Below are 13,092 nucleotides of genomic sequence, written 5' to 3'. Positions count from 1 at the left end.
GCCTCCACAGGCCTCCCCATGCTCCGGAAGGAGCTCCTCCCTGCTGCAGGCCTGGCTTACTTGTTCTCTACTTGCTGACATTCCCTTTTGCCCTCAAGTCTTCATCTGGTCCTAGCCCCTTCCCCCAAAGGCAGCAGAGAACTTGGGGCTTAGTAGTTTGGGAAGGGGCTGTGGGAGTTCCCTCACTGAGCTCAGGGCAGGAAGCTTCCAGGCTGCATCTCAGCTGGCTGCCGGGATCCTTCGGACTAGGATGATGGGTATTAGGGACAAGGCCCAACCGGCCCTCTCCACAGTTACTCCTGCTCTCTCAGGAGGCCCAGTGTGGGCCGTGGCCCAGGTCCTTACCATGGAGTCCATGTTTGAGGACAACATCAGCATCCTGACCCAGGAGGCCCTAGGGCCTGGTGAGGTGTGGCTGGATGGCCCTGGACACCCCTCGCTGGGGGAAGACATGTGTTCTGCCTCCCACTTTGCCCTCATCACGGCCTACGGAGACATCAAAGAGAGGCTGGGAGGCCTGGAGAGGGAGAACGCCACCCTCCGCCGCCGCCTCAAAGTCTACGAAGTCAAGGTAGAACCTGGAGATGAGTGAGGTCTGGTTGTGTGTGGGCCTGGTGGGTGGCAGGAACCGAGGATCTGACAGAGATTCCAGGGATCCAAGAGAGGGGTCAGGATACAGATGCTTGTGAACTTGAGGATCACCTGTAAGGGCTGTGGCTGCTCTGGATGGGAACTATAGACAGCCCCAAGCCCATCAGGAAGGGATCAGGAGGGATCTGCTTTGGAAGGGCTGGACTTTGGATCCAAAAAAGACCTTGGTTGGTAGCAGACACCTACAGGCCCATGGGAGTTGGGATGTACAGGTCCCACTGGAGAGGGGAGGGAGAAGCAGGTTGTGGGGCAGGGGCTCCACAGTGGGGCTGAGGCCTGGGCAGGAGCAGGGAACCAGGCCTTCTGAAGCTCCTGCCCTGCCCACAGTACCCGCTGATCAGTGACTTTGGAGAGGAGCATGGCTTCTCTCTGTATGAAATCAAGGATGGCTCCCTGCTGGAGGTGGAGAAGGTCAGTCTGCAGCAACAGCTCAACCAGTTTCAGCATGAGGTGAGTCCTTTATGAGGTGAGCACTTCATGAGGTGAGCCGTTTGAGCCCCATCTCCCTGAGCTCCTTGCTCAAATCTGTTTCTTATACCCCACCCCCCGCCAGCCTCCGGCCTTCTGCCCCCTTGACTGGATGATCTTGGTCCTTCCTAGAACCAGCTGAAGCTCCTCCTGCACTTCCACCCCTCCATGGGGTGCTAGAAGTGGGCGTGGGGAGGCACGGGGAGCCCCCAGCCCCTAAGTCAGGGATGGGCCTGACTCTGTGGTATGCACCCTCTCCCTTCTGGGCCCCATCCAGTTGCAGAAGAATAAGGAACAGGAAGAACAGCTCAGGGAGATGATCCAGGCTTACGAGAAACTCTGTGTGGAGAAGAACGATCTGGAGACAGAGCTGGGAGAGATGGTGAGGCCCGGGGAGCTGGGGTGCTGGAGGGTGTATACCTCGTTGTGTGTGTTGTGTGTAGTTCTGTGTGTCAACACCCCAACTCTGTGGTAATTGTGTGTGCTTGTGGCATGCACCCTGCTTGTGTTCATGTGTGTGAGTACCCATCTGGCCTTGTGAGTGAGACTGTGTGTGTCATCCAGGCTGTGAGTGACTCTACATCTTGGCCATGCAGTGACAGGATATGATGTGTGTGGCATTCAGGCCTTGTGAGTGACCTTGTGAGTGAACGCAGAGGTGACCAGGAGTGTCTGTGACTACTGAGACAGGTCTTGGCATGTGTGTGATTCTGAGTTGGAGTGTGGCCATGTGTGTGAGCAGATCAGCAGGCGTTAGGATCAGGAGGTATGATTCCCTGATGACTCCTAGCTGTGACCTTGTTCAAGTCACTTAGCCTCCATTCCCTCCTCTGAAAAGTGGAGCAAAGATAACAACCTCACTGAGCTGTTGTGAGCAGATGGGGCATTCGTGTGAAAATGCTTTGCCTTAATAATAATAGCCAGTTGCTCTCGAGCTGACACTAACTCATAGCAGCACCACGTGTGTCAGAGTAGAGCTGTGCTCCATAGGGTTTTCAAGGGCTGATTTTTGGGAAGTAGATCACCAGATCTTTCTTCTGAGGCACCTCTGGGTGGACTTGACTCTCCAACCTGTTGGTCAGCAGCCAAGTGCGTTAACTGTTTGCACCACCCAGGGACTTAATACCGTATAGTTAACACGTGGCACTTACTATGTGCCAGGTACTGTTCTTATCTCTTTTCATTCTCTAACAACCGTAAGGTAAGTATGGTGATATCGTTAGCCCCATTTTATAGATGAGGTAGATGAAGCCCAGAGTAGTTAAGTCACAATATGCAAATGGAAGTTATTATGCTCCTGCCCTTTCATCACTGAGGGGTTGGTGGTGTCTGGACAGGGGCTGAGTGTTCTTATAAGTGTCCCTGTGTGTTAATGACAAGGAAGAGGCAGTACCCTTGACCTTGCAAGCTGCAACAGCCGGAAACATTTTCTGCACTGTGGTTGCTGGGAGGATGGACCTCGTACTCATGGCCACTTGGAGAGTGGGATTGGGGTGTGTGACCTGAGGGTCTCTGCTTTAGTTTGGGGGGTGATGACTATCCAGACATGAGGAAATTCTAGGTTTGGGGGACCCCCAGGTGTGCTCTGGCCCTGTGCAGACCCTCACCCCTCTGTCTTCCTCCAGCGGGCCCTGGTAGAGACCCACCTGCAGCAGATCTGTGGTTTGGAGCAGCAGCTGCGACAACAACAAGGCCTCCGGGACACAGCCTTCCCGAGCCTGAGCCCTCCGCCACAGGCCCCTGCCCTGTCCTGTCCTGATCTGGACCTGCACTACCTGGCACTGAGAGGGGGACCCAGCCTGAGTCACGGTGAGATCTCGGAGACCCCTGACTTCCCTATCCCCAAGTCTCCAAGCCTAACCCCCATTTCAACACCACTGGATGCCTCCAGCTTTTCTTACTGATACGTCACACCCCATTCTGATATTTTCAGTTTCTCCCATAATCACTATACTCCCCATCTACCAACTGTTCCCTTACCTTATTCACTGTTACCTCAATTTCTCCCACTGACATCCCCCTTCTAACACCCACATTTCTGATCAATTCCTGGCTACCTCAGTGCAACTCGTATGTTCATCAGCAGAGGGCACCCGCACCCAGAAGCCTGCCTGTAAAAAGTTGTGATTCCGCGAGGCCCCTAAGGATGCCGTAGGCTTGAGTCTGGCCAGGGAACCCTGGGACAGTCTATCTAATTTTTTTAACCTGGAATATTAGAAAAGCAGCTCAGCTCATCCTTCCTCACTGTCCTCTGTGGAGGTATCTCTCATCCTTGGGTATCTATCTTACTGGCCATCACTCTTGGATCCCTCAAGCTGCAATCCTCACGTGTTTCACTTTGTGCTGATCTGGGAGTCAGTGGGAGGTGCCCGGCAGCTGGACAGCTGGACCCAGCCTGACTTTGTCCCCTCCCCTGGCAGCGGGCTGGCCGGGCCCCTCTCCAAGTGTCAGTGAGCTGGAGCGGCAGCGGCTGGAAGAGGCTCTGGAGGCTGCCCAGGGAGAGGCTCGCGGGGCTCAGCTCCGGGAGGAGCAGCTCCAGGCGGAGTGCGAGCGGCTCCAGGGGGAGCTGAAGCAGCTGCAAGAGACCCGGGCCCAGGTAACTGCCAGGGGGCTCCAGATCCCGGCACTCTTGTCTGCCACCCCCAGAGCACTGTGGACGTCTGAGGGCTGCTGGAAACAACGTTCAGAGGTCACTTGGTCCAACCCCCTGCCTCTGTGCAGTGCTGTGCCTTCCTCCCTGAGTACAGACTGCCCTGGGAATGGCAGAGAAGGACGTCCAGGCCAGGGTGAGGTTAGAGTCTGACTTCTCAATCTTCCCCCTTAGGATTTGGCCTCCAACCAGTCGGAGCGGGACATGGCGTGGGTGAAAAGAGTTGGGGATGATCAGTAAGTCGTGTCTATAATCCCTCTCCCTCTTAACTTCTTCACGTCTCGGGGTGGCACATCCCAGCCCCCCATTGGTTTGCTTTCCTCCTTCCGTGTTGTTTGGGGGGACCTCTCTTCCCAGCCCTCGGGGTGTGGTGTTTGAGTTGGTCCTGTGGCTCTGCATCCTCCGTAGGAAGGAGGTGAGGTTCTGGGAGTGATAAGGGTCTGGGAGGTTCCCTTTGCTTTCTTCTGGTACCCAAGCCCGTCTCTTCTAGAGTTGACAGAGGTTGAGAGAGATTTACTTAACTGCTTTGCTATGTTCTGTGTCCCCTGGTGAGTTTTTGGACCTCTCTGGGGCCCCATTTTTTGTATCAGTAATTGGGCTCAGCCAGTTGGGCAAACTCTCCCCTCCCTGGTGAGGATGGAGGAGGTGGTCTCTTTTAGGAGCTGCTTTGCCTCCTTATCTCAGGAGAGAATAGACTGAGACTCAGAAAAGGGAAGGGCTTCCTTGGGCTCACATGGCAGTGAGGTGGGGAATTAGAACATCCTCTGCTGGGGTGTCCCCTTGGAATCCCACCAGGAAAGAGGGGAAGCAGGAAGTAGGAAGGGAGCCGTGTTGGTGGGGAGCCTAATGCAGGGGGCCTCTGGGGGAGTGTTGGGCAGCAAGGGAGGGGGTGAGCGGCAACTTGGCAGCAGTGGAGCCTCATGCCTGTCACATCTGCACCCAAACTCATCCTCTCCCACTTTCTGAGAAATAGAGCTCAAACCTCCTTCTGCCTAAGTCCTCTCCCCCAAGATGAGGCTTGTGGCATGGACTCCCTGCTTTCATTGGAGGGGGAGACTGAAGCCCAGAGAGGGACAGGAACTAACCCTTCATCACACAGATACCCAGCTATAGGGCCCCAGGGGTCCTGGCTCCCAGCAAGCTTCCTCCTCATCTTCCTCCCAGCTTCTGGCCAACTGGGGATACCCCTCGCCTTCCTCCCCACTCTGGGATGAGGACCTGGGTGGAGCTGTGATAGCTGTGTGGTGAGAACCCAGTTTCTGGGACTGGTAGGTAGGGCCCCTCAGCTAGGCTGTTGGGGGGGATTTGGGGGACCTCTACAGAAAGAGTCCACCCTCGCTTGTGGCTGGGGCTCTGAGCTCATCCTAGCCCGTGTGCCCAGACCCGGAACACACACACACCCTTTCTAGAATCCTAGCTCCCCCAGAAGTCACATGGTAGGGCTTTTGATGGGTCACTAAGTCCAAATTCTTTTGTAAGACCAGCAGTGAAGGCTCCCCCAGTTGGCTGGACCCCAGGGAGGACTGTTTAGACAGGGCTGGAATCCAAATCCCTGGCATGCTGAGTGGCTTTGCTGAGTGGCTTTACCTCTCTGGACCCCAAGTTTCCCTCCTGGGCTCAGTCATTGCTGAGAGATGTGAGAGGAAGGTGATTGGATCAAGATGTGGGGTCAAAAAGGGGGTGGCCAATCCCAAGGGGCGAAGGCTGTATGTGAGTGAGAGAAAGAACCCTTCCACGGAAGTGCTTTTGGAGGTTGTGTCATCCATGCTGCTTAGTTCAGCCAGAACAGCGCTTTCCCTTCCCACCCCAAGGAACCTGTCCCACCCGGTCCCTTTGGCCAGAGGGAGCTGGGCACTGCTTGGGGACTGACCTGAACCAGTCCTACTGGAGGTGACCTCCCAGCTCCTCCCATCCTCCCATGTGGTTCGAGCTCTGTCTCAGGGCCTCCTGTGTCTTCGTACCTAGAGCCAGCTGGGCCTGCCTGCCCAGCCTCATGCTTTCTTTCCAGCTAAGCATCTCTGGACAGCCCCAGCTTGGCAAGAGTTAATTTGCAGAGGAAGTCCTCACTCCCCCGGTAGTTTTATTTTCTTATAAACTCGGCTCCTTTTGGTAATAGGCTGCTTCCCGAGTGCTCTCTCCCTGGTCCTCCCACCTGAGGAGGCCTCAGTCACCTTCTCAGCTCCTTTCCCCCAACATCCCCTCCTCTTTCTTCGACTTCAGCCTGACCCTCCAGGCTAGTGGGTATTTTACATGTGGGCTTTTCAGGAGCGAGGTGCCTTGGGACTGGGTTATCCAGGAGGAGGGGTTAATCGGGATGAAGAGGACCCAGAGGATGTGAAGGCTGAAGAGGGGGACCCAGAAATTCCTGAGTCCAGCCTACTTCTAGGTGGGAATCTTCTCCATTTGGAAAGATGCTCACCCAGGCTCAGTTTAGACACCTCCTGGGCAGCCAGTTTCACTGTGGGAGTTCTGGTTGGTACAGTACCCTCCCTTTTACGGATTTGGATCCTGCCTCTATTAATTCTCCTCCATGGGCCCTATCTCAGGCCCAAGGGGGCAGGCGTGGAAGGCAGCTCCAGCCCCAAGATTTCCCAGTCCCTCCCAGCCCAGCCCCGGCCACAAGCTCTGGTCATCCACGTTCTTCTGAAAATGGCGTCTGACCTCAGAGTAAGATTTCCCAGCACCTGGTGGCCAGTGCTGAAGGGTCAAATTGCCCCAGAGGAAAAGCCACTGGGGTTACCTAGGGGCCAAGGGTGATGATGATGGAAGTGGCTGAGAGTGGGGACCATCCTGCTCCTTAGGATGAACAGGGAGGGTCCCGGCCGAGGTGAGAGGTGCAGAACCCATGGCCCCCTCCACTCTGAACCCAGCTGAAAGGCACAGAGGTCCTGAGAGGGGCCTTTCTGAGAGTGTAGCCAGTGCTAAGGGTGGAGGGGACATTGTGGTGAGGGGGCTTCTTGAGGCAGGTGAGGGCTTTGATGGGGCGGGGGCTCCGTGAGGGGAATGAGGGCTCAGTGGGGGTGGGGGCTTATTAGGGAGGGGGTCAGTGAGAGGACAGGGGTTCAGTCTGGGTGATGAGGGGAAAACTCTAGGCCTTTCTTTTTTCCCAACATGGGGGGCTCAGTGTTGCAGCCTGGGCGCTTTTCCGCCCACCCTCCACACCCCTCTCTCCGCCCACAAGCTTCTGCGTGGGCTGCGGTTAGTGGTGGGGGAGAAGTGTGAACTCGGAGAGAGAGGATGGAAACTCTGCACGGAGGTCAAGGGCAGTGTGGGGTGGGTCAGGACGGAAGTCGGAGACCCCCGTGTGCCCTGAACTTAGCCTCATGCCCCAGAACCTGCGGGCCCAGGGCCTCCCCCTTCACGCTTCTCACCCTCCCTACTTCCTTTATTTCAAAGCGTCTTCAGCCAGGGCACCCTGTGCTCACAGGAATTAACCCCTGAGCACTTGTAGCTTTGGGGGGCTCCCAGGAGGTGGGGAGGGGTTCTGAAACTGGGGGCCCACTTGCTCCCACTAATTTGGTCTGAGGGATGGTGTGATTTTGAACCCCAGCTTTTGACCCTTTCCCTGCCAGGCAGGCAGAGAGTAGCTCTTACCTGTGTTCTTCCCTAGATGGGAAACTACACACACACCCCCCCTTCATTCTTAAACCAGTCATTGAGCAGGTGTTGCAAAAGAAAAAAGTATCAAAACTGGTTTCCCCCTTTCTCCACCTGTCTCCTAGGCACTCCCCTGATTCTTTGTCCCCAGACACTAGGCAAGGCAATTTCCATACAAAATCTCATTAAATTCTCACAAAAAGACGTGATGTAGGTATCTGTCCCCCTTTTACCGATGAGCAAACTGAGGTGCAGAGAAGTTAAGTCATCTGTTTAAGTGCAAATACCAAGCAAGTCCTGAGCATCTGTGGTGATGACACCTCTGTGGCATTTTTCTGGTTCAGGTTCTCCTCCAGGTAAAACCAAAACCAAACCAGTTGCTGTTGAGTCGATTTTGACTCATGGCGACCCTGTGTGTTACAGAGTAGAACTGTGCTCCATAGGGCTTTCAAGGGTGTGACCTTTCGGAATCAGATTGTCAGGCATCTCTGCCGAGACCCCTCTGGATGGGTTTGAACCGCCAACCTTTTGGGTACCTCTGTGGCGTTTTTCTGGTTCAGGTTCCCCTCCAGGTAAAACGCCCCATATAGGCGCGACCATATGATTTATTGGCCAAACCAGGACACTTTTAAAAGTGAAAGGGGGTACTATTAATAATTAGCTGGGGAAGCTAGTGTGAACCGGGACAGTCTGGGGCAAATTGGGATGGATGGTCACCCTCCTGAATGGGGACTCTGGTTTCCATCCTCGCTATGAGCTGCTCAGTTCAGCTGCATCTGGGAAGACTTTCTAGATGAAGTGAACATCTGGCTGGGCTAGGGGCATGGTGGGGGTGCCATGAAAAGCCAGGTTCTGGGGACCGCAAGTCATAGCTGGTCGAGGCGGGTGAAGGGGCTCAAGGCGCCTGAAAGGAAGTGGTGGAGTGCTGGGTTGTTGCAATGCGACTTCCTCCTCCCCCCAGCCCGCAACCTCAAGTCCGCTCCGTGGGCCCGGTGCCTGTGGTCGCCTCCCTAAGGGTCGGGCGGGAAGACTGACAGTGGGTGTGCCTGTGGGTGGTGGAAAGTTTGGTTCCTAGATTCCCCGAAAGGGGTGAGGTTGCTGCGGGCAGCTACAGGCAAGGATGAAAGGGCTGGGAATGCTGGATTTCTGTCTCCCTCCCAATTCTGAATCAGACTGCAATTCTGACCACATGACCAGCTCTAATCCTGACCCCAGTCTTAACCCCTAATACTGATCCCATCCTGAATTCTAACCTTATCCCTAATCCTGACCCCAACTCTGTCCACAGCCCTGATTGCAAGTCAGCCATCAACCTGAGCCCTATTCTGACCCCAGCTTTAATCCTGATCTCAAGTCCATCCCTAGTTTTGATCATGATCCAACACTAGCCTGAATCCCGACCTCACCACATCCTCATGCGGCCCCAGCACAGCATGAGGCACCCAGTATACCTCGAGGGGGAAGACATGGCACACAGAAGCCAATGTGTCTCACAGCTGGTTTGGGGGCAGAAAGAGGCCTTCTGCAGAGAAGGACACTTAGGTCTCTAACCTTTCTGATCTCAGTTGCTTTATCAGTAACAGGGAAAGTTCTTGTTTCCTTGCTTCCGAACAGATGCCAGATGAGTTTTTGAGATCCTTGAATTGTTCGTGGAAAGAATGAATGAAAGGCTAAGTTAATGAAGGCTGGAAAAATCTGCAGCCAAGGGTGCCCTCCTTCCTGCCAGCTCTGCCATTTGCACTCTGGCTCCTCTGAAGGTGCCAACTCAGCAGGCTGAGGTGCCAAGAGCATGTGTTTGAATGCCTGCTCTGTGTCACCACCACTCTGTAACCTTGAGCCAGCCTCTCTCTGATCTCCTACTTCCATGTATGTCTAGCACCTTCCTCTCCCCTCCCAGGGCAGGGTGATGATTCTGAGGGCTCCCAGGCCACTTCCAAGGTCCCCAGTCTCCTACTCCTCATCATCTTTCTCTTCTGCTGCCTTCTCACCTGTCCCCTCCCCCTTTCCAAATTCTTTTGGGAGACAGCGTGTGTAGTGGTTGGTAGCCCCAACTTTGGAGTCTGAGAGGCCGGAGCTCCTCCTCTAGCAACTCCACTAGTACTGGACTTTAGGACTTTGGTCAAGTTACTTAACCTCTGTAAGCCTTTACAGTTTTCTTGTCTGTAAAATGCACATAATAATAGTGTCAACGCTGTAGGGTTGTTGTGAAGATGAAGTAAAGTTCTAAGCACCCGTGGCAAGCACTCATACAAATTAGCTATCAGTCTTTTCTCCTTGGGTCTCTCTCAGGTTCTGAAAGATTCAGAACTTTTCCCCATAATTTAAGCAATAAAGAAGCACCCCAATGCAACCATCTGCCATTCACCTGACCTATCCTTCCTAAACAGTCATGATGGTGGAAAATGGCACTCAGGTGTGGGCCAGGAAGCCAGGAAATGGAGTGTGTATTTAGGTGCACGTGTGCGATTCTTTGTTGTGTTGTGAAGTTGAGATTTTTTTCCACTGAATTGGCAGTGTTTTCTAATCTGAGTCATTCAGGTTGTTAACATAGTCAACAGCCCAGTCGATGCACCTTGAGGTGGGGACAGATGGCCTGATGAAGGAGAAGTCCCAAAGGGCCAGGGGCATCAGGAGGAGGTCATGTCCCATCACCTTGCCCAAGGTCTCTGACGTCTTTTTGAGGGTTGCCTGGGGCTCTGGGAGGACAGTAGCCCAGGCATCAGAGCCAGAGCTGGGAAGGGGCGAGGCATTCTGGGATAGGGGCTTCTTCCCTCCATTTCCTGCTGCCATGTCTGTTTTACTGTGAGGAAGGTGCCGGGAGCTGGGCGGTGGAAACTAGGGTAGCTCCTGACAAGGGAAGAAGGCAAGCAGAGGAGAGATTGGGGCCTGAGAGCTGAGTGTGGCAGGTGAGATCTCTATCTCCGAGGCAGGGTGTGAAGGCGACTACGACCTTATCTGTCACCTGAGATACAGCAGTGAACGTAGATGGAGAGAGAAACTGTGGCTGCCTGGACAGAGGAGGACACTCTGTCAGTGCCTGCCCAGAGTCCCTTCTCACCCGCACCTGTCAGGGGAAAGCCCCTAGTCTGATGGAGGAGACATAGTTCCTGCCCTCAGGTTGCCCTCAGTCTGAGGGGGAAGCAGGAGCATTCCCTTGAGGAGTCCCCAGTTTGACGTGGGACACACCTTCCAATCTGATGGGCGAGAAGGCATTTCTTCCTGTGAACCCATGAGATGAGCATGGGAGACACAGGACACATTTAGCAAATTTAAGGGCTGAGATGTGGTGGGATTGAGGGCCGCAGGACCTCGGTGAGGATTCCTGGAAGGATACGTCCTCTCTGCCCCTGTCCATCCCTGTCAACCATCAGGTGGGTAGTGAGGGCTCCCTCTTTAAGAAGCGGGCTTGTGCCCCAGAGTCTTGGTCTGTTTACAATAATTTTTCCCTTGGCCCAAATGGGTTAAAAATAATCTTCTTCTGGGAGGGGCAGTTGTCTCTTTCCACCCCTAGCCTTGCCCCAGCGTTAGTAAGAGAGAGCCAGCCAGTGAGTGGAGAGCAGGGAGCTCAGTCATTGTCTGCCGGCTCGACCTCGGCTTTTCCTGCACTCTGAAACCCTAACCTCACGACTTCCCCTCCTCTCCTTTGGGGTCGGACAGACAGACACACACACACACACTCACTCTCACCCCTTTCCTCACACTCATACTGACCTCCCATATCTTCCTTCACTTCCTTCCATCCACATACATCCTCTCTTATATGTCCATTACATGGGAATGGGGACAGGGCCTTCAGGGTCTGGAGAACTCCAGCCCTCCTCCCTGACCTCTCTGCCTTTCTCAGTGCCCTACAGTTCCTGGATAAGAGGGGTGTCCCTTCTGAGGAGACCCATTTGGGGTGGCTGAACCTCTGCGTGCCACTTCCCTCCAACCTCAACTCCCATAAAGTTCTGGAGTCCCTTCTGAAGTTGATGAAGTGAGGAGATCCAAGGAAACCAAAATCCCTGCCTTTAGGGCCATGCCAGGCTCTGTCGAAGCCCAGGACAGAGTTGAAGGCAGGGGCGCAGGAGCCTCTTGGGAGGTCAGGAAGGGGTCCCTGGGGGTATGCAGGCCAGGGTGGGAGGAAGGGGAGGGGCAGGGCTGAGAGTGACAACTTCCAGTGAATGGTTCTGGGTTCAAAGTGACCCAAAGAGAAAGGAAGAGAAAAGGAAGTGCTTGGTGAGGTCCCTTGCTAAAACTCAGAGCCCATTCCATCTCTGTGAGGTGGGTGTCTGGGAGACGTGGGGAGGAAGGAAGAGAAAAAGAAAGAAAAATGGATGGAGAGGTTCAATTCATTATCTGCTTACTGAACACCTACTGGATATCAGTCCCTGAACAACGTGTGCTGGGAAAACAAATACAGTGGTCTAATCCCTGCCACCAAGGAGCTCCTAGTAAAGTTCCATAACAAGGCAGCTCAATCTGAGTGGCACCCCCTAAAGGTGTGCAGTGTGCACAGCAGCTGTTGACAGAGATCTCAAGGTAAGGCATTCCCTGGAGTTATATACCACAAGGAGATCCTGGGAGATACAAGGCTGAAAAGAGCTCAGAAGTAGCTCTGAGGTGGAGGCAAGAGCTGTGGACCTGAAGTCAGGCAGACTTGGGTTCAAGTTTATTCATTGGTGCCTCTGCCCACTCAGGAAGTCATGTCTTCCTTTATGCAGTGGGGCTCGTAGTCTATACAACAGTGGTTCCCAACCTCTTCAAAGGTGAGGACTCTCTTCATGGACCCCCTCCCACTCCACCAATGGTGCCTATACTTTTAGTAGGTACTGTTTGAGAAAATTCAGTGATAAAAGCTACTATAAATTCAGTAAAGCTTTCTGATGAACCCGTGTTTTATTTATCACCACCACAGTTTCTCCACAGATTAGAAAAACATTCAAAAATACCCATATTGAGATGTGTTCATTCCACAGCAATGCTTGGTGAACACATGGGTTCAGGGACCCCTTGGAATCACTGTGCTCCTCATCCCTGGCCCATAGGCTGGGAATGCCATGGAAGGTTCTCGGGAGGAGAGGGAAGCTCCCTGGAAGAGGTGACATTTGAGGTGGACTTTAAAAGTCTGAGAGGATTTCTGCCCAGGAGTGGTGGGGATGGGCCAGGTGCAGGGGCAGAGCCCACTTCCCTTTTCCTCTTCCCCACTCCTTGCCCTCTGACCTCAGGGTCAAGCAGGCTGGGGTCAAGCCCTGACCTTGAGGCACTGGGATGTCCCTCAGGGTGAATTTGGCACTGGCCTACACGGAACTGACAGAGGAGTTGGGCCGGCTTCGAGAATTGAGTTCCCTGCAAGGGAGGATCTTGAGAACGCTGTTGCAGGAGCAGGCCCGGAGTGGCGGTGAGCTGGGAGCAGGGCAGGGAGAGGCCCGGAGCTGGACCCTGGGAGGGAAGGGGGTAGCTATGGCAACCCTCCGGTCCAGAGCGAATTCCTTTCCGGTTGCCAGGTCCTTCTTCACTCAATTTGGGAGGGGAGTGGGCGGGCGAGGGCCACTGGCTCCCCAGGCACTGATGTGTCTCCACACTTTTGCCCCCACATCCTATTTTCTCTTCCAGGCCAGAGGCACTCGCCATTGTCGCAGCGCCACTCCCCGGCCCCCCAGTGTCCATCCCCATCCCCGCCTACCCGAGCTGCTCCCCCATGCCAGTCCCCAGCCCCCCAGCGCCGCTCCCCCGTGCCCCCGTGC

General features: G+C 54.5%; 1 protein-coding gene across 1 annotated transcript in view; it reads left to right on the top strand.

Moving 5' to 3' along the window:
* The first annotated feature begins 346 nt into the window (after positions 1-346).
* Positions 347-13,092, top strand: part of TBKBP1 (TBK1 binding protein 1) — a 14,555-nt gene continuing 1,809 nt past the window's right edge. Inside the window, exons 1-8 of the mRNA XM_023732641.1 lie at positions 347-571; positions 979-1,101; positions 1,397-1,501; positions 2,745-2,928; positions 3,540-3,715; positions 3,944-4,005; positions 12,628-12,746; positions 12,962-13,092. The exon at positions 12,962-13,092 is cut by the window's right edge and continues 639 nt beyond it. Of these exons, the coding sequence (XP_023588409.1) occupies positions 347-571; positions 979-1,101; positions 1,397-1,501; positions 2,745-2,928; positions 3,540-3,715; positions 3,944-4,005; positions 12,628-12,746; positions 12,962-13,092 (1,125 nt within the window). The remainder of the gene's footprint in view (positions 572-978; positions 1,102-1,396; positions 1,502-2,744; positions 2,929-3,539; positions 3,716-3,943; positions 4,006-12,627; positions 12,747-12,961) is intronic.

This window comes from Trichechus manatus, unplaced genomic scaffold, assembly GCF_000243295.1.
Source record: "Trichechus manatus latirostris isolate Lorelei unplaced genomic scaffold, TriManLat1.0 scaffold00054, whole genome shotgun sequence".
Classification (NCBI taxonomy): Eukaryota; Metazoa; Chordata; class Mammalia; order Sirenia; family Trichechidae; genus Trichechus; species Trichechus manatus.
The sequence above is the reverse complement of the archived record's forward strand: the minus strand, read 5'-3'. Positions and strand labels throughout refer to the sequence as shown.